The sequence below is a fragment of the Nannospalax galili genome, unplaced genomic scaffold, assembly GCF_000622305.1.
Source record: "Nannospalax galili isolate Female #2095 unplaced genomic scaffold, S.galili_v1.0 scaffold929, whole genome shotgun sequence".
In the NCBI taxonomy this organism is placed as follows: Eukaryota; Metazoa; Chordata; class Mammalia; order Rodentia; family Spalacidae; genus Nannospalax; species Nannospalax galili.
The window spans coordinates 13,851-40,243 of NW_008359591.1; the positions used below are offsets into that span (position 1 = coordinate 13,851).

General features: G+C 41.9%; 1 protein-coding gene across 2 annotated transcripts in view; it reads left to right on the forward strand.

The window, feature by feature from the left end:
- The first annotated feature begins 10,645 nt into the window (after positions 1-10,645).
- The window catches only part of Fez2 (fasciculation and elongation protein zeta 2), a 43,548-nt gene continuing 27,800 nt past the window's right edge, over positions 10,646-26,393 (forward strand). Inside the window, exons 1-4 of one of the 2 annotated variants that reach the window (XM_008823359.3) lie at positions 10,646-10,967; positions 14,134-14,242; positions 22,741-22,857; positions 24,965-25,106. In XM_008823359.3, the coding sequence (XP_008821581.1) occupies positions 10,714-10,967; positions 14,134-14,242; positions 22,741-22,857; positions 24,965-25,106 (622 nt within the window). In that variant the 5' untranslated portion in view covers positions 10,646-10,713. The remainder of the gene's footprint in view (positions 10,968-14,133; positions 14,243-22,740; positions 22,858-24,964; positions 25,107-26,393) is intronic. The other variant, XM_008823362.2, reaches the window with a different exon arrangement.

Sequence of the window (26,393 nt, forward strand, 5' to 3'; positions counted from 1 at the left end):
TATCTTCTAAGAATGATTTTGGCCTCAGGATCTTGGGTGTTGGACTCACCTCAGATCCTGGCCAGGATTCAAAGGCAGATGGGGTGGGATTAAGCCCCAAGATTTCCCAGGGAGTGGATCAAGTAGCTCGTTGTACTGGATGCAAAGGATCAGGGAGAGGCAAGGTAAGTCTTGGAGCCCCAGAAAGAGGCTGTCAGCCCCAGAAAGAGGCTGGCAGGTGTTGCAGGACCAGGGAAGCAGAGAGAGGGGGGGGCGGGTCCGGGTCCAGAGGCAGTACTCCTGGGGCCCAAGGAAGGGACAGCACTGGCTCCCCAGGTGTCTGGGGCCCCAAGACTAGGAATGGCACAGGGCCCAAGCTTGGAGTAGAGAACAGCGGGGGAGATGGAAGGGTGAGCGCGGCTGGGGGAGTCAAGGCGCGAGGGCTGAGGGCAGGAGAGCGGGCCAAGAGAATTAGCCAGTGGTGCAGGTCCCGGAAGCAGTGCTCCTGGAGCCCAAGGAAGGCACCAAGCTGGCCTGGGCGAAAAGGATCAGGAAGCAGCACCGGTTCCCCAGGTGTCTGGGGACCCAAGACCAGACACAGGTTTGGGCACAGGGCCCAAACCAGGAGCAGAGAACAGCCGGGGAGATGGAAGGGCGAATGAGGCCGGGAAAGTCAAGGCACGGAGGGCTCCGCGATGGACCCACCCCGAGAGGCCTGAGGATAGGGCTAATCTCCCAATTTTAACTGGGTGTTGATGGCACACACATTTAATCCCAGTACTTGGAGGCAGAGGCAGGCACAGGGAGACCCTGTCTCAAAAAGACCAAACAAACAAACAAACTCCAATATTATAAGTGAAAATATCATTAGTCCCTGAAACCAGTAAAAAGTAAATTTGATTTTTAACAAAATAATTTGATGCATGTATAACTAACCATCATTTGCAAACAAAACACATAGAACTTAGAGATTTTGTAATCTTTCTTTACTCTTCTGACACTTTGGAAAGATGTAAATGCCATATTTCCAATTAAAGAAAGTAATTTTAAAGAGCTAAATATTGTTTATTTTATTAGGCAGGGAAATGAGTCTCTCCTCCAAGAATCATTTAACATTTATTATTAAGCACATAAAAATCAATGTCTGTTTCAGGCTGTATTAAAAGCACAATTTTTAGTTTGTGTCACCTTTTGCCTATGGGAATCCATTTTAATATCACCTTTAGATAGAGGACAGACTTAGAAATAAATCGATCTTAAAACAAGTCATGGAAACAAACAAATTGAACTTTATAAATCATTCATAGGTAGGACACCATAAAAATAGAGACAAACAGTCCTTCCTTTGTTCCAGTACAAGAGTCTAATCATGTGCTTTGCTTCTTACTCATTTGACTGGGAAGTTTGGAAAAGCGTTTTTAGTTCTTTGTACCATTCCTCAGGTGCTGATTCACATATGATGGTGCATGCCTGTAATCACAGACGGCACTCAGGAAGCAGAGGCAGGAGGATCACTATACCTTTGAGACCAGCTTGGCCTACATAACAAGTTCCAGGCTAGCCAGGGCTACATAGAGAGACCCTGTCTCAAAACAAAACAAAACAACAAAACAAAAAAAACATTTCTCAGATGCAAATAACAGAGGTTTCTTCTGCTGCTTCTTAAATTTTGGCCACTTTCATCCCATTTCTAGATTATTCAACCAAGGACTGACACCTTATCAGAAGTGAGAGAGTTCAGAGTCTTTTGACCTAGTAATGTTTTCCCTTGCTACCAACTTTTTTCATGCCTGTGTAAGGTAGCCCTCTGCATTAGAGGGTTGAGAAATGGAGGCTTGCAACAAAACAAGTTTGAATAACAAAAGAAGAGTAAATAAATACTTTTAGGCACGTTTGATAGACAAAATAGTGATATACTGGCACTGTGTCAGACATTCTACAAAGCAGAAGGGTCCTTACTTGTCAAACACCACACTAAACATTGAGGTGGGATGACAGATTCATGAGCTGACCCAAATCAAAACATCTAAAAAGTTGGTTGACCTTGTCACCTTCGCTTTCTGAAGGTCAAGCAGAAGGCATCACATCACCTCCACTTTCTGAACTGTGCTTTCTCTGAAATTGCTTTTGTCCCAGGACATGTCTTTAGTCTTCTGTGATTTCTAGCACTGAGAACCTTCTACCCAGCATTCCTTCATGACGGGATGAAAATGCTTGGGACTTCTTCCTTGCTCTCTTCTCTATTTAAACAACCTCATTACACCTTTATTCCAGCTTGGAATTTTGGGAGACTTTACAGTTATATGGTTTACATCTCTATTCCCTTCTAACACCTGCTTCCACTTGGTACTTATATTTATTACTGTTTTAATGGGTTGTCATTATAGTGTAGCCAGCTGACCGCAGCTCCAGGGGTTGTTCTTTGAGTGTACTTGGGATAACAAACTCCTCGGGCATTGGTGTTTGCCTGAATCAGTATTTATCAGCACATTGTTAATGTTTTTGAAAGGAAATGAGAGATCTTTGTGCATTGACAGGAGTGGGAGCAATCTAACAGAGATGTGAATAGAGGGATTGGCATGCAGTCTGTCCACAGTGGTGAGAGCTAAAGGTCACCAAGTATCATGTAAATGACACTTTGAAAAGGCTGAATTCGCTAGGTCATAGAAAAGAGAAAGCTCAGTTTTATATTTAGGTATTAACATAAATAACTTCCATCTTACATTTATGCCCATCTCCTGAATCTTGCTGAGCCCTGACCTGGGAGCCAGCAGAGGGGTAGGATTCCATGTGTGCTTTCACTTGGCCTCCCTGTCATCCCTTCCAGCCCTGCTGTCTCCTCAGCACTGCTAATTTTTCTGGTGCATCCCTTTCAAGATGACTCAAGCCTTGCTCTCTTTTGGGATGTTCACTTGACCCCCGGGGGAAAAAAATCATGTATCCTCGCCGAACAAATGGTGAAAATGTGGGTTGTTGCCTCTGTTGCCCTCACCATGATGACATCACCATGAATACCTGCTCCAGCCGGTAGCCTTCAGAATTCTCTAAGTAAGAAACGGCCTCCATTCTTAATGTCTTATGTGATTCCAAACTCCAGACCTGGAGGCTAGATTCTCCTGGAAACTATATGATGTTCTGCTCTGGGCTCATGGGGACAATGGCGTGCAGGTACTTTATCCAAGTAACCACCTAGCTGGAGAAAAAAGACTCTTGTCACCTTTGTCCACTCTCTGGTCCCTTGGAGGTCATCTCATAGGGACTGACTGGGAAGCACACTCGCCTCACCTATTCTGTCCAGTAGCTTTGCTTCTTTAATCCACCTTCCTAATGTCAACTCTTCTCTCCTAGGGGTGGGACTGAGGGGAACAGAAAGGCCACTCAATATACTATTGCTCCAGGGTTGCCAACAAAGGTAGATGAAGGAATGGAATGCCTCTGTCTTGAGCTTGTGAAGCATCTTATGGAGCTTTCTAGAACCACTGTGATGGCTGTGGAAGGTGGAGCCACATTACTCTGCCAGTGTAATACAAAGACACCAGATGGCTGAAGCAACAGCCATCCTAGTCTGGAGGCTGGAAGTCTAAGGCTGAGGTGTGATCAGAGCTGGTGTCTGATGAGGCCTTCCTCTGTGCCTCTCACTGTGTCTGCATAGTGTTTCCTCTGTGTCCGTGTCCCTGGGTCTCTTTGTGTGCTCGGATATCCTCTTCTTATAAAAGATGGATTGCACTATGCTCTGTTGAAGGCTTCGCTCTAACTTAATCACTTCCTTTAAAATGTTATCCCCAAACACAGCCACATTCTGAGGTATCCATGCTGCTGAGAGTTTCTGGGTAGAAATTTGAAGGGGTGCAGATCAGTCCACAAGAAGAGAAGGCTGCTGCTGGGGTTAGCCGGCAGCCTGGCAGCTGCAGCCTAGAGAATGCCTCTCCCTAGCACCCACTCATCCTCTGGTGTGGGTATATGAAGACAAAATTTGGGTGGTGGGGGCCCTTGGAACCCACCTACTTGGTGAAATCAGGGTCTGGTGCTAATTCAGGCCATGGGAAGCCCTGATCTGGTAAGATTCCACATATACATTGGTTCACTTTTCTAAACAGTAAATCAATCTCTCAGGGTTGCAAGTTACTCTCTACAACATGGGAAAAGGCTAACATTTCTTTAAACAACATGACAAGGCATTTGCAAGTTCCCTCGTTTTAACCCTATAATACCAAATTAGAAACAATTAGATACTTCTGTGCCTATCCTAGTCAAATTGAGCAGAAAATTGTGTAATTACTTGTGTTTGCTTAAATTATGCAAACAATTATCTTAACAGTCCACTTTGTTGTGCTTTTGTGGATTCAATTCCTGTCTGGCTTAGTACTATGTATATTTAGGTTCAGAACATTTTGAAGAGGCTATTTTGATGCAACAATATTGAAACAGCTCTTTTGCTGTCAAAACATTGACATGCTTAAAAAGACAGAGGGCAAAAAAAATCTTATTAAACTTACAAACTGAAAAAATGGGGCTGGAGGGATGGCTCAGCAGTTAAGAGCACTGGCTGCTCTTGCAGAGCACCCACTTGGTGGCTAACAACCATCCATAACTCCAGTTCCAGGGAATCCAACGCCCTCTTCTGACTTCTATGGACATTGCATGACGTGGGCGCTATTATACACATGCAGACAATACACTCATGCACATAAAAATTATGTTAGGGGCTAGCCAGATGGCTCAAGAGGTAAAGACACTTGCAGCCAAGCCTGACGACCTGAGTTCAATCCCTGGAATCCATATGGCAGAAGGGTAGAACCAACTTCTGAAAGTTGCCCTCTGACCTCACGTGTTGTGGCACCTGTGCACACTCGTGTGTGAGCATAGCATACATACAGTAAATAAATGTAAGACATTTCAAAATCATATTATACGCAGAATCAAATCTCCACCCTTAACTCTAATCTCACCCCCACTTACAAAGCAGTTTTCCTTCTTTAAAGACAGCAAAAGAAATTCTAGTATTTTTGGACATCAACCTTAGGAGGGATACAAGGAAGACCTAAGAAAAGTTTAAAGGAATAGAGTACCTCAGTTACATTGTTTACTTTCTTTTTTAATTTTTAAAAAATTTCTTACAGGAGTACTGTCTTTAGATCATTTCTACCCCTGTGTTCTCCCTCCAGCTCCTTCCATTTCCCTTCCACTTCCTTTCTTCTATAGTTGTTTTGCGCGAGCACACACACACACACACACACCCTACTGATCCCATTTAGTTGCTCTTATGTACATGTGTTTAGAGCTAATCTTTATTTTCTTATTCCCCCCACTAATGCAAATTTTGGGGGACTTCCCTGGCTGATTTTGTGGGATATTGATAGATAGTATGATTTCCTGATCTTGACACACTGTAGACACTGAAAATTTAGAACGCTCCTATAAGAAATTTATATTAATAAGCATACCAGAAGATAGAACACAATCATGTATATGATGCACGTAAATTCACTGTATCAGATACATGGGCAGTTTTCCACTGAACCCTGTTACCTCGTGCAGGTACAATCCCAGCCTCCCCGGCTTCTCCTCAGCTGCAAACTCCTCTGCATTGTCTGTTTCTCTTAAAAACCTGTTGCACTTGGGAGAAAGAGGCAGGCAGATCTTTGTGAGTTCGAGGCCAGCCTGGTCTACATAGTGAGTTCCAGGACAGCTGGGGCTACAGGGAGACCCTGTCTCAAAAAGACAAACAACAACAACAACAACAACATAAAAACCTGTTGCCACCTCCTTTGATGCCTCCTTGATTCTAGACCTCCCCTTTCACTTACTCAAATGTCACTGACTGTTAGTCATTGAATTCAATACAGTTTAGAAGACACTTATTCCCACCCTTCCCCTAACTGAATGGGAAGTGGGCTTACTCAGTGTCTTGAAGGTTGGCATCTTTTCTTTCTGCATGGGCTAAAGCGATGTCCCATCTCCACTGAGTTTCTTCTCAGTGCCTCCAGTGCCTCACTGAAAACTCAAGTTCTCTGATGACAACAGTCTATTTTAATAAGGCATTATTTTCCAGTAAAGTTAATTTAAATAAGATAGCCTAAAATACAGATTTACTTAGGGATAAAATAGGAGAGTTGCTGGAGTTAAGACATTTAAAAAATATTTTATTTATTATTTTTATTTTATGTGTATGAATGTATTATCTGCATGTGTGTAAGTGCACTCCAGTTGTGCAATGCCTTTGGAGGTCAGAAGAGGGTGTTGGATCTCCTGGAACTGGAGCTATGGACAGTTGTTAGTCGCCATGTGGGTGCTGGGGATCAAACTTAGCTCATCTGCAAGAGCAGCCAGTGCTCTTAATCATTGAACCATCTCTCCAGACTCATGAGTTAAGAAATTTTAATGTTAGATAAAGAACTGCTGCAGTTATCTTTCAGAGACAAGCATTTGACCTCACAGAACACACTTAAGGCACCAGCTTGGAGAAGCCTCCCTATGGCTGCTCAGGCACCTGTCCAAGGCCTGTCACCTGAGCTCTTTCTCTTGCTACTGCTCAGGTTTAATAAAGACCCCGATTTAATCATTAAAATGGCATATGTAGTTCTTCATTAAAGATTCACCTCAATCAAATTTGAGTAATTAGAATGAAATATTCTTTATTAACAAATGCTAGATTGTGTGTGGTCTTTTTTGGTTTTAATTGACATATAATACTTGTTTATTTATGTGGTCACTTGATAAATGCCTGCAATTCATGATGATCAAATCAGGGTGATTAGCATTTCCATCTCCTTAAACATTATGATTTCTTTCTGTGTGGTCTTTGATTATTCAAAAGTTTTTTTTTCCTTTTAAACAGGAAAATAAATGGAAAGAAGGGACTATTTCCTTTCTTGACAAGCAAACAAATTTTCTGTAAAACCATGGATCAGTATAGATTTCTAAACTCATTTTACTTTTGTTTCATTCTCGGTTTCTCTGCCTGTCTCTCTTTTTGTAACTACTGAATAAACTTAGCCATTATCTATGTCTTTCACTAGAGATTTTCATATATATCTTTTCAAATGTATCTCCTCACTTGTTGCTTTAAGAGCTTTCATCATTTGTTAAACATGATTATTTTGACAGCCAGATATATTCTGGTCTTATGTTTAGTGATTCCTTTCTTTTGTACTTTTATATTTCTAGATTAATTGTATGTCTAGGTGACTTACATGCTGAATAATCTACTTTTCCATTTTTAAATTTTAATTTCCACTGGGATATGTGATATGTGCGAATTTTAAATACACTGTAAAATCAGAGAGGTAAGTTTTCTATGTTCAGTGATTTAAGTTAGCATATTACCAAGTATCAGGGATAGGGCCACAGCTTAGGCAAACTTGGGTCTCCTATTGGATGGCTTCTTTTACTCTATCTATGCATGGCCCCTTTTTGGTCCAAGACATTTTTATGTGAGTCTAGATATACAAAATAGGCATATGAATAAAATATTTACAGATAATAAATCATAAAGAAATTCATTTTAAAACAATGCTTTAACATGCATATAATTATATGTTAACAAATGTATATGAAAACAAATTTAGATACTAATGAGATGGAGGTACTTTTTTATTTTTATAGAAACAATGAAATCTTGGCTGAATTTTTTTTATTATTTTTATTTTATCTGTATGAGTGTATTGCCTGCATGTATGTGAGTGCACCTGTGTCATGCAATGCTGCGGAGGTCAGAAGAGGGCATTAGATTCCCTTGGAACTACAGTTAAGGATGGTTCGTAGCCACCATATGGGGGCTGGGAATCAAACCTGGGTCCTCTGCAAGAGCAGTCAGTGCTCTTAACTGCTGAGCCATCTCTCCAGCCCTTGGCTGAATATTTGATACTGTAGGACACAGCATCTTCAACACTGTTGAGAGCTTATTAATAGTTTAACTTTATGATTGGCAGCCCTGAGAGCATCACATAAATATGTACAAAAAATGGTAGAAATGCTTAGGGTCATTTCGTTTCAGATATTGTTGGAAATTCTGTCTTTCTCCCAAGCCAAAATTCATTTAGTGATTTTTTTTTTTTAAAAAAAAATGAAACTCAAGTCAGCAACTCAAAAAGCAGTTTTTTTTTTTTAAAAAAAAAACAAGCATTCCAATCCAATTCAAAGTTATACTAACTTGATATTTATATACTGAGGAATGATGGCATTATATTAAAAGTTTTTGTTTATCATATCAGATCATTGTTTCTATAAGGCAGAATACTTCATACGTACAGTAAAAACAATGCAATTCATCACATCCAAGAGCTTCTAATCTGAGTGGAGGTGTTTCAAGCAGGACTGTGGGGCATGAGGGCATGTGCAATGTGCGAAGGGCACTTACTGTGCATTCAGAACCAAGGCTGCAGTGAAATCCTGTGATGCAACATGGGCTGGGACTGCCTCCAATTCATTATATGTTTTAAAGTGAATTGATTTTTGGTTGTCCTAAGTTCAGAAACCTTTTACTGTTTTTTTTTTTTTTTTTTTGGTGATTTACACATTTGGGTTGTGACCTACAGTGTAAGAAGCTAGGCTCTAGTGAATGGCTGTAAGGCTGTGGAGTAACATGAATTCCCAGATCCACCTGTCAAGAGAGATGCATGGAAGACATGAAGGGGAAATACTGCGATAGTTTGGTCTTTTTGAGACAGGGTCTCCTTGTAGCCCCAGCTGGCCTGGAACCTGCTATGTAGACCAGGCTGGCCTTGAACTCACAGAGATCCACCTGCCTCTGCCTCTGCCTCCAGAGTGCTGGGATTAAAGGCGTGCGTCCCTACGCCTGGTCTAGCATTCCTCCTTTTAAACCCTTCTTTGCTATTACTTTTTCATGCTTACAGTAACTAGTTAAAATCTACAAAAGCAAAAATTAACATTTTGTTCCACACTATTTTTTTTTATCCTAAATTCATTACTTTGGTCCTATAAAGTAACAAAATAATTTCTTGGGAGCATTTTTCATAAATTGTGTTGAATGCTAAGGTTACTGTGGGTATGCAAGCAAACTGACTAAGAAAAGTGATTCAGATCTTGTTTTCTAAATGAAGTATTCAAGGTGTCTAGGGTGATACAATGTAATTTGCATTTAATTAAAAGTAAAACATATCCTGTGTGGAAAATCTGACTCATGTAAAACTGAGATTTCTAGAGCTAACCCAATGGCAATTAATTTATAAACAAAAAAAATTGCTGGTACTATGTTTGTGTTCTAAGAGAAGTAATTTTCATACACACACACACACACACACACACACACCCCATGCAGGTAAAGGGAAGTGTCAGGCAAGGGACAGGAAAAAGATTTTGCCTTAGCTGTATATAGAAAATTGGAGAGTTTGAGACAGTCCAGTAGTTTCCTTGTAAAGCTCAACTTCTGCTTCCATTATGATTTCAAAGGAAAGAGAGAACAATGTTGCTTTAAAAGTATTTATTGGGGCTGGGCGTGGTGGCACACACCTTTAATCCCAGCACTGAGGAGGCAGAGGCAGGGGGATCTCTGTGAGTTCAAGGCCAGTCTGGTCTACATAGTGAGTTCCAGGACAGCTGGGGCTACAGGGAGACCCTGTCTCAAAAAAACCAAAAAAAAAAAAAAAAAGTATTTATTAACAGTAACAGATTCTTAGGCTCAATGATAAGTGTTTGCTTAATATGGGATAAATCATTGAAACAGACAAAACTCATGGGAATAGTAAATAGGGAAATTTTGGTATTAACATGCCTTCTTGAAGATGGCTTTTACTTAGCCAAAAGATAAAGTTTACTGGGAAAAGTCTTAATTCCTAATTTTAGATTGTCTTTCAAAATAAGAGCTTATTATTTACTTACATTTCTCCTCGAATGGCAATTTTGAAGACATATTGGTTCTATCAGCTCCTGGACATTTATTGCTTCTACTTACTTTCCTTCTCAATTTTTATTATAACATACACAGAACAAAATTATAATCCTGGCCATCTTCATGTTCAGTTTAATGGCATTAAACACATTCATGAGTACAACCATAACTACTATCTATCTCCATAAACCTTTTCATCTCGGGAAATGGAGAGGCTCTATCCCATCCATCAACCATATTTGTCACAAGATTTAATTTCCCCTTATCTTAACTCTCCAGCTTCAGTAGTGAGTCCCCCCGAAGGGAGTGCCCTCGTGTTGACTTGTATAACATGCACATAGGTATTTCTGTCAGGCCTTTTCCAAGTGTCAGGCATTTTCTAAGTACTTTGCAAATATCACTCAATCATTCAGCTAGCATGTGCTTTGTACGACGGAGAGATAAAAAAAAATTGCGCAATGAATTTCTATACCACTTAAACATTTCCCTATAATCCTGTCATTCTAATTGGATAGTTATGAGAGTTACAAACGCCTTTGGGCAAAAATCTGACACTAGGTCGGTTGCAAGTTTAAAGTCCTTCATTTTAGCCACTTTTAGGTAGTGGACTAGGAAGGGAAGCTAAGAGGGAAGTTATTCCTAAATGATAAAGAATAGAGGAAGTGAGTCAACTCAGTTAAGATCTTTCTTTCTCTGGGTACTCCCAATCAAGTCCTGGAACGGGAAGACATGGAGGGCAGCCTCGGACCCGCCCACCCCTAGCCCGCTGGGCCTGGACGAGCGCGGGCGTGGCATCTGGGGGCGGTTCCCAGGGCGTGGCCTGGTGGCGACGGGGCGGGGCTTGCCTGCCTGGCGGGGCGGGGCGGGCGCCAGCACCCGGCGCGATGGCGGCGGACGGAGACTGGCAGGATTTCTATGAGTTCCAGGAGCCCGCCCGGACCCTGCAGGACCAGGAGAACTGTAACGCGAGCGCCGAGGCCGGAGCGGGGGCGGGCGCGGGTGGTGACGGCTTCTCGGCGCTGGCCTGCAGCCTGGAGGAGAAGCTGAGCCTATGCTTCCGCCCCTCGGGGCCGGACGACGAGCCTCCGCCGGCGGCCGTGCAGCCCATCACCGAGCGCAGCCTCCTGCAGGGGGACGAGTGAGTGTGGGCCCCGGGGTGGGCGGGAGCGGCCCCTGCCTTGCCCTGCCCCCGCCCGCCCGCGCCCCGGGACTCCGCGAGGCCCCGCCCCGCGCTCTCCTTCCGCCTCCGCGGCCATCAGCCCCGCCTTGGGCAGAGGCCGAGCGCCAGAGTTTAAATGTCCGCTGTCCCGCCTCCGTCCCCCTGCAGATCCTGGGGTGCATCTCAACACTCTCCAGGGGCCCTCTGTATGAGACCCTGCCTCCTGGGGCACGCGGGGCCATCCACCCGTCCGTCCGTCCTCCGTTCATTCATTCATTCATTCATTCATTCATTCATTCATTCAACTTAAGCCCTTGCCAAGTGTTTTTCACTGGGCATACCAAAGTGGGCATTGCCCCTCTCAAGTGGGGTGCAAAATAGGATGGGACATTGGCTTGTTAACACGTTTTATGGGTGTGATAAGTGCTTTAATAACATATTTGTACAAGGGGATGCCTGGGGGAAGACTATAGAGAAAACAGCCCGCACATTGAATCCTGATGGAGGTCTGGGAGTTTAGGTCAGAATATAGCATGTGAGGAGGTACCAGCCTGTGAGCAGCATCTATGCCACAGCATCTATGCCACTAAGAGCAAGCTACCACAGAGGCAGAAAACGAAGGGCTCCAGTTACTAATGGCGAGGATAGCGGCAAGACCAGAGCACAAACCAGCAAGATCACAGACTCACCTGCCACCAGTTTCAATGAGAAAATTCATAGGGATTTATGAGAGCACTTTATTTAACCACCTTGGGTCTCAGTTATAATTTGGTTAAAGGAAGGTTGTAATTATGTACCATTGTTGCTAAAAGGAATAGTTAGAGCCAGGGACCTGGATCATTTTGTGTTTGTAGGGAGAGGAGACCTGAGCGGCTGAAAGTGAACAGAGTGCTCTCAGATGGGTGATAGGTATCAGAAGCATCAGAGGGTGGGGAGACTTGGAGTTAGTGGGGAAGAGTTGCTTAAAGACATTTTTTTATTGCATTTTATTTAGTGTGCCCATGTGTGGGCACTGGCTCCATGGCACACGTGTGGAGGAACACAATTTGCAGGAGTCCATTCTCCAACTTCTTCCATGATGTAGGTCCTGGGAATTGAACTCAAGTCATTCCACTTTGTGGCTGGCACCTTTGCCTACCAAGGCATCTTGCTGGCTGGTGGAGAGGAATTCTTCAGAGGTGAAAAGATTCATATTGTAGAAGAGCTTTCCTTTTCTCAGGGTAGCAGGAGATTTATCAAGAAAAAAGCATGAAGCTTGGAAAGATGGAGAGCGAGCATCTGTAAACATGGCTGGGTAGCTGTGTTTGGAGGCCATCCCTTTTTGTGGTTTCTTTTGGCCAGGGACAGAGGAGGGGTGTTTATGATTGGATTTTATAAGCACAGGATAGGCATGTTGTCAGTAACAAAAGGTGACATTTATGAAAGTAATTTCCCAGAGAAGGTAGCTTTATATGTGTGTACATTTATATACTTTGACTCACTAAAACTTAACACACATTCTGGATTTAAAAATTATGAGTAACTTAAAACAGATGAATGGCTTGTACCAAGATTCTCAGAAGATCTATTTTTGCTTTAGCTGGACATTCTGGAAAGTTTATTTTAGCTTTTGCTTCAAATGTAGGTTTTTAAATTTGAAATATTTTGTTGCTTTTTCTTTATCTCTTCCTTTCTTTTAGATAGTGTCTCATGTAACCCAGGTTGGCCTTAAACTTGCTATGCCTGGCTTTATTTTGTGCCTTTTTTTTTTCTTGGATAGAGAGCCTCATGTAGCTGAGGCTGGCCTCAAACTCATTATGTAGATGAGGATGGCGTTGAACTCCCTATTCTCCTGCTTCTGCCTCTTGTACTGAGATTACAGGTATGCATCCAGTATTATGTGGTGCTGGGGTTTGAACTCAGGGCTTATAAATCCTGTAGCAATTGAACTACAGCCTTTATCCCGTTGTTCTTGATAATTGTTTTAGTAGGTGGCTTGTTGGCAGGAGTATATATCTCTTGATTTTGGAATGTGTAAAAAAAAAGTCTCAAGAACTAGGGCTCACCTCTGTCTTTGTCCCCTCTCCACTGTATAAACCTGCTTTATAGGGTTCATTCTAGCCCCTTCCGCCCTTAAGAGAATTCCTTTACCCACATAGTGTCTTGATATAGGGCCTTTTACTTAGCTTCCCTGAGCTTTGGTTTCAGTTTGTGTCAATATGGCTTGTACTTATCTACAGAGGGCCTTAGGAGAGTGTCCCCAGAATCCACTGTTGGCAGGACTTTGACCTTGGGAAGGAGCTCTCCTGCTAATTGTTTATGACTGGTTGTAATACTCTATGATAAGGATGAAGGCAGTTCAGATGTCTTGACTAGAGAATTCTGGAAATCTTTGACTGAAGTTGGTGCTGTGTCCTTCCAACTACAGTTGTTTTATCCTTGGCAGAGAGAAAGGGCTGTTAATTGTCCTGTTTTCTTGGAAGATCATACTCACCCACAGCCACCCCTTCCAGGAGAACTGCACCACTCCATGTCTATATCTTACAGCCTCATTTAAGACAGAGCTGACAATAGACAAAACAACTCCTCCAAACTCAGAACTTCTCACCTACTAGAATATTCTACTCTGTCCTTTGCCAGGGTTAGATATGCAGTCAGTTGTCAATATTTGACGAGTTGTGATCCAAAGTGGTCAAACTCGGCAAGTAGCTATCAGATGCCTTGCCTCTAACCCCAGGTGATTGACATAGGAGAGCATCAGGTTCCAACACAGAGAAAAGCTGAGTGCACCATGCACCTGGGAGATCTGTGGGGTGAAAGAGCCAGTTTTGGGTTGTGTTTCCATTGAAGCTGATGAGGGCTTGGAAGCCACACATCCCTTGGGATGTTACGTACTTTCGGCAGCTTCTGTTCTTTAACATCAAATCCTTGTTCATTAAGTATGTTGCTTTTCCCCTCTTAAACTCATATTGCTGTTTGTGCCCCTGCTAGGATTACTTTTGTATCCTAATTGTTCAATACTTGCAAAAAAAAAGGCTTATCTAAACATTTCATAGCTTATTTGCAGTTAGATACCTGCTATGATTTTTAACTTTTAAAAAATATGACATTGTTGTGTATCATAGCCAGTAAGTAGCTCAGAAATTCAGTTTTTCTTCTTTTAAAGGATTTGGAATGCCCTCACGGATAATTACGGACATGTAATGCCTGTAGACTGGAAGTCATCCCATACACGGACCTTGCATTTGTTGACTCTGAACCTCTCAGAGAAGGAGGTAAGTCAGGAGCTCGGCCAAGAGTGTCTGTGTAGCAGCTGCTGATAGTGGAAGAGAAACCGGTGTTTCTGCTTAGCACTAATTCACGGAGTGACCCCTTCGTCTCACAGTGATGCGGTGGACTGGCCCTCTCTCACTGTCTTCGTCCCACTTGTCACTTTTCTGACACACTCCTCCTCGTCATACCCTAACTTTTGTGTGGTTAACTAAAGCTTTATCACCAGTGTCCACCATTTCTTTCTGTTTATATAACATAATTGTGAGATGCTGGGAATACTCAGACTCTTAGCCTTTCATTTAGTATATTGAGGGTATTGGAATAGAAACATGGAGTTAATTGTATGTAATTTAATGATGCTGGGTGTGGCACATGTTCCTGGGGCTACTGGAGAACCATTAAAAGACATTGACATGTGTGTGTGTATGTATGTGTATGCACATGCACACATATTGCACGCATATATGTATGGGCATCTATCTGGAAGCCAGAGGTTGATATTAGCTGTTTTGCTCAATCACCCTCTACCATACTTTTTGTGACAGGGTCTCTCACTGAACTTGGAGCTTACTGATTCAGGTGAGCTGGCTGACCACAAGCCCCAAGCATCCTCTTGTACCCCCCTCCCCGCCCAGTGCTGGGATTACAGATGTGTGCTGCCAAGCTGGGCATTTTATATGGGTGCTATGGATCTGAACTCAGGTCCTCATACATGTGACTTTACAGACTGAGTCATCTCTCTGTCCCCGATTTATGACTGTTTAATGTGTTCTTTGCCAGCTTACCCAGTTGAGGCCCCTGTGTCCATCTTGATAATGCCAGATGAGGATGCCTAGTGTAACAAGTCTGAACACAGTGATAGGATGGCTAGGGGGCCAGAAGAGGGAAGACAGTGAATTGGAGTATACACCATGGGATTCATTTGTTTAAAGTTGGTGAGGAACAAAGCCAAATTATGAAGTTTCAGATTCAGACTGTTCCTCAGTAGAGAACAATATAACCTCAGGTCAGATCCGCTGGCACACTCTATATTTCATTAAGCGTAATTATGTGATTATTGGGAGTATAATGCAGTAGGGCTGTCAGTATGTTAAATTTTAATAATATTGTTAATGTTTCATGAACATGATTTTCTTGAATATGTGACTTGGAAAGACCTGCTGCTTTCATTTTCTAGTAGAATGTAGAATTCCCACCCTGTTGCCAGGATTCTAGTAGATATGGAGTCTTGGTATTTTTTCCTTTCGTTAACCCCTTTAAGCTTTGCAGATTGACCTGGCACATTTCCTGAATTGTTTTGCTTCATCTCCTGTTTATGTAGGGTCTGGCTATCATTTTGGGCTTTGTCCAAATTCCCCTCCCTCTCTGAAGCTTCTTATTACTGTTTTAGCCTATACTGATCTCATGGAATTATGCAATTTTAGAGTTGGAAGGAACTTTAAAAGACACTTAATCCAGCCTCTCACTTGGGGGGAATCCCCACCTACAGCATCTCTGACAGATGGTCACTTCACCATGGCCTAAATCCTCTCACGGAAGGAAAGCACACTCCTCCGTGTGGAAATGATCCTTGTGGGGATGTGAACTTTTAAAGGATTTATTTTCTGCCCCATGGAGTTCAGCCCTGTCATCTCATAGGAGCAGGTTCCTACAGTGCTGTGCCCATGTCTTTGTCAAATCATCACTATGCTTTCCTATTAATATACACATCTGAGTCTGCCATGAGATTGTGACTTCCTGGCAGGTGTCTTTGTGTTGGTCTCTAGTGATTGCCACCTTGTCTGGCACACAGCAAGTACTAAGTCACCTGTATGTGGAGTGAATGAGTGAACAACCCCTCGTGAGTGAGACTGTGAAGATTGTGGTGGACATTTTGCTTTGTGTGTGTGTGTGTGTGTGTGTGTGTGTGTGTGTGTGTGTGTGTTTTGATTTAAAGGACCCATGAGTATGTTTTTCTTTTTGACATGTTAAAAGAGTAGCATAAAAGAGTTTCATCAAAAGGGAAGCACATTAGCACTGTAAATTGGGCATGCTAATCTAATTTCATTAAATAAAATAAAAATATTGTATTGTTCTTAGACTGAACTTTACTCCTTTTTGTTACCCTTCAGATTTAAATTTTTTAATTTATTTCAATTTTATGTGTATCAGTGTTTTGTCTACGTGGGTATAAGTGCACCCGTGTCATGCAGTGCCCACAGAGGCCAGAAGAAGGCGTCAGGTTCCCTGGAACTGGAGTTAGGGATGGTTAGCCACCATGTGGGTGCTGGAACTGTACCCAGGTCCTCTGTAAGAGCAGCTAGTATTCATAACCTCTGAGCTGTCTCTCTAGTCCCTGATGCTGTTTTTAATGCCAGAGTAATGCTATAGCTAAGCTAATGATTGGTAAAGACTTGACATTTAATACAAGTACTGATTATAAAAGCTTTACTTGGAAAAACTCAGATTAAAATAGATAAGTGATAAGCAATCAGTCAATAATCGGTCATTCAGTCATGTATCATGCTGTAACTATTCTCAGTTAATAAAATTGAAACCTCTGTTCCTTAGAAAGGATTATAGTATGCACTGAGTTCCTAAGAACAAATGGAAAATAATTATATAAAAGCAGCCGTGGCATTCTTTTTTATTTGTTTTTATGTGTTTGAGTATATTGCCTGCGTGGATATAAGTGCTCTTGTGTTCTGCAGTGCCCATGGAGGCCAGAAGAGGGCATCGGGGCTCCTGGAACTGGAGTTTTGGATGGTTGTTAGCTGCCACGTGGGTACTGGGAACTGAACCTGGGTCCCCTGCAAGAGCATCTATTGCTCCTAACTAGTGAGGCATCTCTCCAGTCCCCATGGTACTCTTAGATGGTATATAATTACAAAACTTTTTAACCTGAGAAAGTGGTATTATTTACCATTGTCAGTTGGATGCTCTATTCTTTTCATAACTGAGCTATGCAAAATTCACTGTTTAGAGGTAGTCTTAGATTGTCTCGCATATAAAACGGAGTCTCATGAGAATAAGAGAATACATTGTTTTGTTTGTTTTAAGACAAAAAAATGTTCTGGAAAACAACAGCGTGTTAGATTTCAGTTGTTTGGCTTTCTTGCATTGAAGGTTTTGACACAGTTCTATGTTTGCTGGGTCATTCTAGAGTAAGGTGACTGGTATGTTCCACATCTTTACACGGGTATGTTTGTTCTGTTTGCATTGTCTGCAGTTTAACAGGGAGAGCAATCCCTCTGTTCTCTCTGTAACCCAGGCATGGGAAGGAGTGGAATGCTTGGCAGCAACATGGTACATTATGCCTAATGGACAAGTGAATGTGAATGACAAGCCCGTGCCAGCCAGGGTTGGTGGAGGCACTTCCAGCCCCTGGCATATGCCATCTCTGTGGGGGAGTAGGCCTGGTTCCTTCTTGGAAAAGATGATCCAGGGTCATTTCTGTTGTCATGGGAATGTAGTAATATAGTTTACTGGCATTACTCATGTTTTGAACCTGCTCTAAATCAGAGTTCTTCATGACTGTTTGCATGTGAGAATGTGTTTCATTCTGGCCTAGAACCTCTGTGTGTCTTCTTCCTCCCTCTGTGTGTATTTCTTCCAAGAGAGTGACTTTCTTTTCTTCCTCTCCTCTCCTTTCCTCCCTTCCCCTCCCCCCCTCTGTTCTCTTCTTTTCCTTTCTTTTTTTTCCAAGATGGGGTCTCCCATAGCTCAGGTTGGCCTTGAACTTAGTACATAGTTTGAGGATATACTTGAACTCCTGGGCCTTCTGTTTCCAACTCCCATTTGCTGGACTCATAGGCATACCTGGCTTAAGAGGGACTGTTTTCTAACGCATCTTCACATCTTTAAGACTAGAAAGATAGAAAGAAGGGGTAGGAGAGATGGCTCAGTGATTAAGAGCACTGGCTGCTCTTGGAGAGGACCCTGGTTTGATTTCCAGCACCTGCATGGTTAGACTTTGTGCATTAATTTTCTACTCAGAGGATGAAGTTAGCTCCCTTACAGTCCTCTACCCTCCAACTCTCTAACCCTCACACAAACTTTCCCTTCCCTACCTTCCCAGTGTAATCTTGCCAGATCCCTAAGTTCATCTTGACGTTTTGCGTGTGTGTATGGTGCATTCACCAAACCTCAGAACGGAATGTACTAGCTCAGCCTCAGCTTCTTCAACTGTGGATCCCAAATGGGACTGTGTAACTAAACATGGAGATTGCAAGAAATTTGGCAACAGTAGATGATTTCTGAACATCCAGCAACTAAAACTCAATTACAAATCAAATGTGTAGTGAATCCGAGGTGTTTCTGGCAGTGTTTACTCATGTTGCATCATGTGATGCTCTGTAGCCTCCATTCTGAACACAGGGCAGGTGAACTTTGCATTGTATGTCTTATTAGGCTGAGCACCACTCACCAAGCACCTTGCCTCAGATTCCAGAGTAGTCTGTGCTGTGAGTTACAGTGTTTTTCATGTACACACCCAGTTTTCTGCTCTTAGAGAAACTAATGGTCTAATTACAGAAAACAAAGACTTCAAGTTTTCCTCTTGTTATTCTGAAGCATGCCAGTGTAAAACTAGGTTATCTGTTGATGGCATTGTATTAGAATGTTTGATTTTAAAAATTCTTGTTTGAGTTGCTAACTTGAGTTTCATTGAAAATAATTCAGTGGGAGCTGGAGAAATGGTTCAGCAGTTAAAAGCACTTGGCTGCTCTTGCAGAGGACCTGGGTTCAGTTCCTAGTACCCATATGGTGGCTAACCATCATCTGTAACTCCAGTTCCAGGGGATCAGACATCCTCTTCTGACCTGCACTGGCACCAAGCACACATGTGGTATGCTTACATGCAAGCAAAAACACATACATTAAAAAAAAAAAGAAAATCTTAAAAAAAAAAATCTTTCAGTGAATTTTGGCTTGGGATTAGGACAGAATTTCCAGTAGTTTTTGACACTCTTGGCATTGATGGCTATAAAATCAAAATGTTAAAATGCTGATCGATTCTGAAAAGTATTGAAGATGCTCTGTGTCCTTCAGTATCAGATATTAAACCAAGATTTAATTCTTTATGTAAAAATAAATAAGCACAGCTATCTCATCAGTATATAAATTTGCTTTCATCTTTATCAAATGGAAAACTTGCATGTATAACAAAAATTGTTTTAAAGTAAATTTCTTTATGATTTATTATCAGTATATGTTCGATTTACATACTTATTTCATATAGATATGTACCCAACGCTATGTGAAAACTTCTTAGGTTAAAAGGGGTTGCTGGCCTGGTGTCATGTTGCACACACACCCTTGATACTAGGTCTGGGGAGGCAGAGGCAGGTTGATCTCTATGAGTTTGAGGCCAGCTGGTCTACATACTGAGTTCCAGGCTAGACAGGGCTATATAATGAGACCCTGACCCCCAAAATAAAAAGATGCCAGTAGAAAGTTTCAGAGATGCTGATCTAGGCTAGCAGGCTCATCTTTCTTGAGATTTTCTTGGTGACTGTGCAGTGGTAGTTTTGTGAACCAGCGCCTCTCCAGTTAGGCTTCCAGTCCTTCTGGGATTTCTACTTCCTCTTTCATTACGAGACTCACCTGTACTCTGGGTTGCATCTGTCCCTGAGACTGCTTCCTTTTCACTTTCCTGTTGGTATCTGAGGTTGGGTGCAGGAGAGGTCACTTCTTTGAGTGCTATGTGTTTGAAAATGTCTAATTTTCAGCTTCTTCCTAGTTGTTTGATTGGCTGAATATTAGAATCCAGAACAGATTTTATTGTAGCAGGAAAAACACATTGATTGTTTTCTGGCATTTATTGTTGCTGTTGAAAATTCAAATGATGTGTTAATTATTTATTATTATTATTATTCTTTGGTATTTTTGAGACAGGTTCTCCCTGTAGCCCTGGCTGGCCTGGTACTCGCTATGTAGACCAGGCTAGCCTCTGCTTCCCAAGTGCTGGGATTAAAGGCCTGGGCCACCATGCCCAGCTTATGTTAATTCTTAATACTTCTAATGTGATGGTTTGCTTTTCTGTCTGGAATCTGTTCTTTTTTTTCTTTTGTTGTTCATGGTGATGTGTTGTATGCCATGGTCAGGCCTAAGATGTTGTGAGAATAGAAGTAGGAGGTGCATTATCACTGAGATTTAGCAGAGATTTGCAGTCTATGCTGGCCGGTAGACCTGGAGTGCTAGTGCAGCCCTTCCCAGCGTCCCAGCAGGAAATCAGTGTGCCAGTGGTTCCTTCACCGTTCTCATTTACAGGTTTTGTTTTGGCTGACATTCACCCGTATGCTAGAAACCTCTGAGTAAGGAACCAGGAAGGCTCTGGAGACCTGTGTCCACTTCATTGTATCCTGAATTTTAGCTATGTCCTGTGGACTAGTAAATAAAAGTTTTTCCAGATATGTCCCCTCATCCTGCAGTACTAGAGACTGAACCTAGGGCTTTCAGCATGCTGTATATAAATGGTCTACCACTGAGCTACCTCTACCACTGTGTATCTGTTTTGTTGTGAAATAGGGTGCTACTAAGTTGCCTAGATTGGCCTTGAACTGACTTTGTGATCCAGGTAGGCCTGGAACTTGTTCCTTCCTGCCTTAGCCTTCTAAGTAGTTGGCATTATAGGCTTGTGCTACTAGGTCTGCCTAGAACTAATTTAATTATACTAAATATATTATACTTAGAAATAAGTTGGGTGTTCCTTATCTAGAATGCTTGGACTAGAATATTTCAGATTTTGGGTTTTTGGATATTGAAGAATATTTATATATACACAATGAGATAACATGGAGGTGAAACCCAGGTGTAAACATGAAATACATTTATGTTTTGTATATACCTTATGCACATATACACATAGTCCGAAGGCAGTGTTGTTCAATATTTTTGGTATACCTATGCTTTCCGTACAACTTGCCACATTGAGGTAATAGAATTTTTGACTTTGGGCATCATGTTGCTTCTCAAAAGTTTCTGATTTGGAGATATTTGGATTTTGAACTTTTTTTTTAATGTAAAATTTTCAGATTACAGTTGCTTGACCTTTCATATAACGTAGCATGTCAATTTAATTATATACTATGTAATATGATGATGTTGCTTCTTATAGTCCTTGATGCCCTTTATTCTCTGGGGACTCAATGAGTGCTCTTTTTGTTGGAGGATAGAACTCTAATTTTAGTTCTGTTCATTACCAGAATAATCATGTCACAATAGATACTTGATGCCCAGCTAGGTAGCTGCAGGTGATCACTACTTGAATCTGCTGGTTTCTCAGGGAGCTTTTACAATTTGTATTGGTATGAAACACTCAGCATTCGTAAAGGGGCTGTTTATATTGGATTGGGTAGGCTTAAGAGAAACTGACAAGACATGATACAGTACCCGGAGATGGCAACAGATAGTGGCATTTTACCAGCTCTGGCATGAAGAAGTAAAGAGAGAGAGAGAAGTTTCTAGAACCGGGAGAGATTAGCTGTGAGGGAGAGGTCTGCTTGACAAAAGCTGTGGCCTTTGGTCCAGAGCCAGAGCTGACAAATGGCATTCTGGCAGGGAGGAAGGCAAAGGAAAAGTGCCCCACCCTCCTCTTCTCACCTTGCAGCCTCCTGGTGTCTGCCAGTGATGTGTAACCCAACTGGAAGCCAGAAGTCAAGGGCATCCTTTGATCTGAGCCATATGGTCAGCCTCCTGGGCACAGAACACAGTAGAAAACAGTGCTGAGGTGATTGGAGGCTATCCAGCGTGGTTGGGTTTAAAGATGTTTTTTGGAACATAGAGATGCTCATGGGCAGGTCCTGTCTGCCAGGGAGTTGATTACTTTCCTTTCACTCTGAGTATTTTAATATTAGACATTAGTTTATAGGTATCTTCCTTTATGTTTTGGTAGGTTAACATGTGCCAGTTTGTTAACTACACATTTGTTTCTAAACCTGCCTTTTTCTACCTTCTGTTCATGCTCATCCCTTACAATTCACTAATGATTTGTTTTTCTGTACATGTCCACTTTTATAATACTCTTGTAGCTGTTTCATCTGGAAAAATAGTTAAGTGTGTGTTTGTATCAGACTGTAGGGATGCATGTACCTTGTCAGTTTCGAGTCTGTTCTCCACTGTGCTCACTGCCCTGGGTGAGAATGTTATGTGCTGCCTGGCCTGCTCTAGGATGACTGGTGATTTTTCCTTTTTTTAAAAATAAATATTTTATGTATTTTTACTTTATATGTATGAGTGTATTGCCTGCATGTATATAAGTGCACCCATGTTGTGTAGATGCCCATGGAAGTCAGAAGAGGGTGTTGGATCCCCTGGAACTGGAGTTATGGACAGTTCTTAGCTGCCATGTGGGTGCTGGGAATGGAACACAGGTCTTCTGCAAGAGCAGCCAGTCCTCTTGTGATTAAGACACTGAACCATCTCTCCAGCCCTGACTTTTCCCTTTTTTAAGGGGTAGCTCCTTGACTTTGTTTTTGTCAGAAAGACTTGCTTTTTTTAATGAGAATATTTTTAATTTTAGATGAGTGACAGCCTGCTTTTTGACACCTCAGATGAGGAAGAGCTGAGGGAACAGTTGGATATGCATTCAATCATAGTCTCCTGCGTTAACGAGGAGCCCCTCTTCACCGCAGACCAGGTATGGAGTCACGTTCTTTGCTTCAGGGAAGCAGAACCCAGAGTTGAGAACCGTATCACCAGGGCAGTAAATGGTGCTTGTCAGAATTCACTGTGCTTCCTAGATTGTGTGGTTACACAGGTTTGACAGTTCAGTCTCCTTGGAGAAATAAAGCAGGGGATAGGCTGTCCAAGGAAGGTGATAGCTTGTGAATGGAAGATTTCCAGGCTAGGCTTTGTTAGTAGAAGTTACTAAAGGAGAAGGATTATTGTTTAAGTCAAAACTTAAAAAAAAAAGGGAATTTCCTACTATTTTTTCTTACAAGTTTACCCCCAAATGGATAAACTGTACTATATCTACATCTGTTTGTTCTGTTTTTTGAGACGCAGTCTCACTGTGTGGCCACAGCTGGCCTGGAACATGCTATGTAGCCCAGGCTGGCTTCAAGCTCATAGAAATATCCACTTGTCTCTATCTCCCAAGTGCTGGGGTTAAAGGTGAGAGGCACCATACCCTGCCCTCTCATATCCATTTTTATAGAACTCTGGAGAAGAATCTTTAGCAAACATTAGAAGTACCTATTATGCACCCTACACATAACTGAGCATTGTTTCTGTGGAAGGCTCTAGTAATGTCAATTTGTGTTCATTTGAAACCACCCGAATCAGCTCTCTCATTTTCTGAGTACTCTTCCTCCTCCCACCTCTGCTGTATTGTCAGAGTGATGCCAGAACTTTCTTCCTGAAATAAAATGTTCCATGGCCATGTGGGCTGTGAATTCTGTCACATTTTATTTTTAGGCTGGAAAGAAGAGGTCAGTAAGGAGACAGGTTATGGCAAGGTTTTTGGGAAATGTACCTTAAAAGTGTGTCCTTTTGCAGGTCCCTGCTTTCACTTGTGGTTGGACTGTTCTAGGCAGGGAAAACTGATGCTTAAAAAGAAAGATGATAGGCTATTCTGTAGCCTGTTTACAGTGCTCGTTTGGGGAAATTGCCTTGCTATTTAGCATAATCCCTCTTCAGAGTGATTTTTGCTGACTCATAAAGCATGTTAAATGTACTCATAGTATTTCACATCTTTATTGAATTGTAGTTTTCAATTTTTTTCTTAATTCTTAAATCCTCTTTAATAAAAAAATATATTAACTTCCACCTTTCCTTTAAAGCTGTACTTCATCTCCACTTTTAGAATCTGGAGCAGGACAAGATATGGTTGTAAGGTTTGAGTCACTGTATATCACAATTGGTCTTTGTTTAATTAAAAGCAGGTGCATTTCTGGAATCTTCCTGATTCCTTTTTTAAAAAGATTTTATTTATTTTATGTGTATGAGTATATTGCCTGCATTTACGTAAGTGCCCCTGTGTAGTGCAGTGCCTGAGGAGGTCAGAATGGGGCATTGAAACTTCCCTGGAACTGGAGTTACGGACGGTTGTTAGCTGACATGTGGGTGCTGGGAATTGAACCCAGGTCCTCTGCAAGAGCAGTCAGTGCTCTTAACTGATGAGCCATCTCTGCAGCCCCAAATCTTCCTGATTCTTGCAGCTTTTTCTTCTTTATGCTTCTATATTTTGGGCAATTTAAAAATATTCCTTTACCTTTCATTGAGTTAATAAATGAAATTCTTTTTTTGCTGCTAAAGGAATATTTTGCTGATAGAGAATTTCCTGCTATGTATGAATTTTTTAATGAATTTTGCAAATTTTATGTCGAAATTTTGAATAAATGTAGGTTATATTTAGTTTGACTGCTTGCATGTTATATATGGTACATTTTCTCTTATGTCTTTTAAAACTATAACTTTATGATTTGTTTTATACATGTGTAGAATAAATTTTAGCACTGTTTTTTAGACATTTCAAGATGTAGTTGGGCCTACTGAACCCTGATGGATGGACTTACTAAGTTGTGTTCGGTTTAACTCTGCTTATATGTTGTAAATTTCCTTTGATAAACTTTGCTTGCTCTTATGATCAAAATGGTGAGCCTTCAGAATGTGCTGCCGCCTGTACACTTTGGTTAATGAAGATTCAGTGCACTTCTGCTCAGGTGGCCTCTGGTGAGTGCTGTAGCACAGACAGGGCTTTCTGAAACTGCATTTGATTGACAATTGTATGTGTGTTTTGGAAGGTTATTGAAGAAATTGAAGAAATGATGCAGGAATCGCCAGACCCAGAAGATGATGAAACCCCTACACAGTCAGACCGGCTCTCAGTGCTCTCCCAGGAGATCCAGACTCTTAAGAGGTCTAGCATGAGCAGCTACGAAGAGAGTAAGAGACCCTCCTTCGCCTGTCTCTGTGCTCCTTGTCCGTATCTAACACCTGACTAACCGGTTGTCTCCAGAAAGCTTTGATTCTCGCAGGTCTTCTGAGCAGACAGTTCTCTGGATGTCCTTTGATCCTTCCTCAGGGGCTGTTTTGTTTCCCCTTCAAATTCTGGATTAATTTTCTAGGGCTTCTATAAGCAAACTGGGTGGCTGGAACAGCCCATATTTATTTCCTGACTGCTACGGGGCCAATGTTAAGGGGCAACGACTTTGTTGTCTCCTGAGGCCCCTCTTGCTTGTGCATGGCCCTCTTTCCCCTGTCTCCTTACGTAGCCTTCCTTCTATAGATATCTTGCCCAAATTTCCTCTTCTTATAAGACACAGGTCATATTCGATTGGGGACCACCAGCCTTGTACTTTATCTTAACTTAATTACTTTTATAAATACCCTGTCTCTAAATATTGGTATGTTCTGAGGTACTAAGGATTAAGACTTCAAAATGAATTTTGCCAGGAAGAAAGTTTAGCCCATATAGAGCAAGATATGTATTTATTGAAAATAATTCCTATCTTTATAGTTTTCTTTTTTATTACACCTATTGTGTGTGTGTGTGTGTGTGTACGTGTGTACATGCAAGAACATGCTTGCCACAGTGCACATGTGGTGGGCAGAAGATTTGCAAGACTCAGTTCTTGTCTCCTATCTGTGGACCCTAGGGACTGAATTCAGGTTGTCCGGCTTGGCACCATTCACCTTCACCTGCTGAGCCGTATCCCTGATTTTAATTGTCTTTGATGTGGCATTGGAGAACTTGGGGAATTGAAATTGATCGAGTCTGTTCTTATACATGAGGATAACAAACTGTAAAAACTGTGTGGTTGGTTGTCATGAAAAGTTTCTGAATAATCATAACTTGCTTGTGCATGCTCTGAGTCTGTGCGCATGCTCTGAGTCTGTGCGCATGCTCTGAGTCTGTGCGCATGCTCCGAGTCTGGTAGCTGAGTGCACCTTCATCATTGCCACATGACTGGCTCCCTTCTTTAATAGACAGCGACAGGATCCTTGTTGTGACTTGGGTTTATATTTGAGGCATGACCAGATAGATAACCTGAGGCTTCGTTGCCTAAATATGCAAATTGCCTGGCTGCCTTTCAACATCTAGAAGGTCTAAGACTACATTCTTTGGGCTGGTGTGATTTGGCCATAGCACTGTAGATAAATGCTTAGTATTAATGGAGTCCTGATTCCAAAAATAGGGTCTTGGTATGTGATAAGACAAAAGAAATGTGT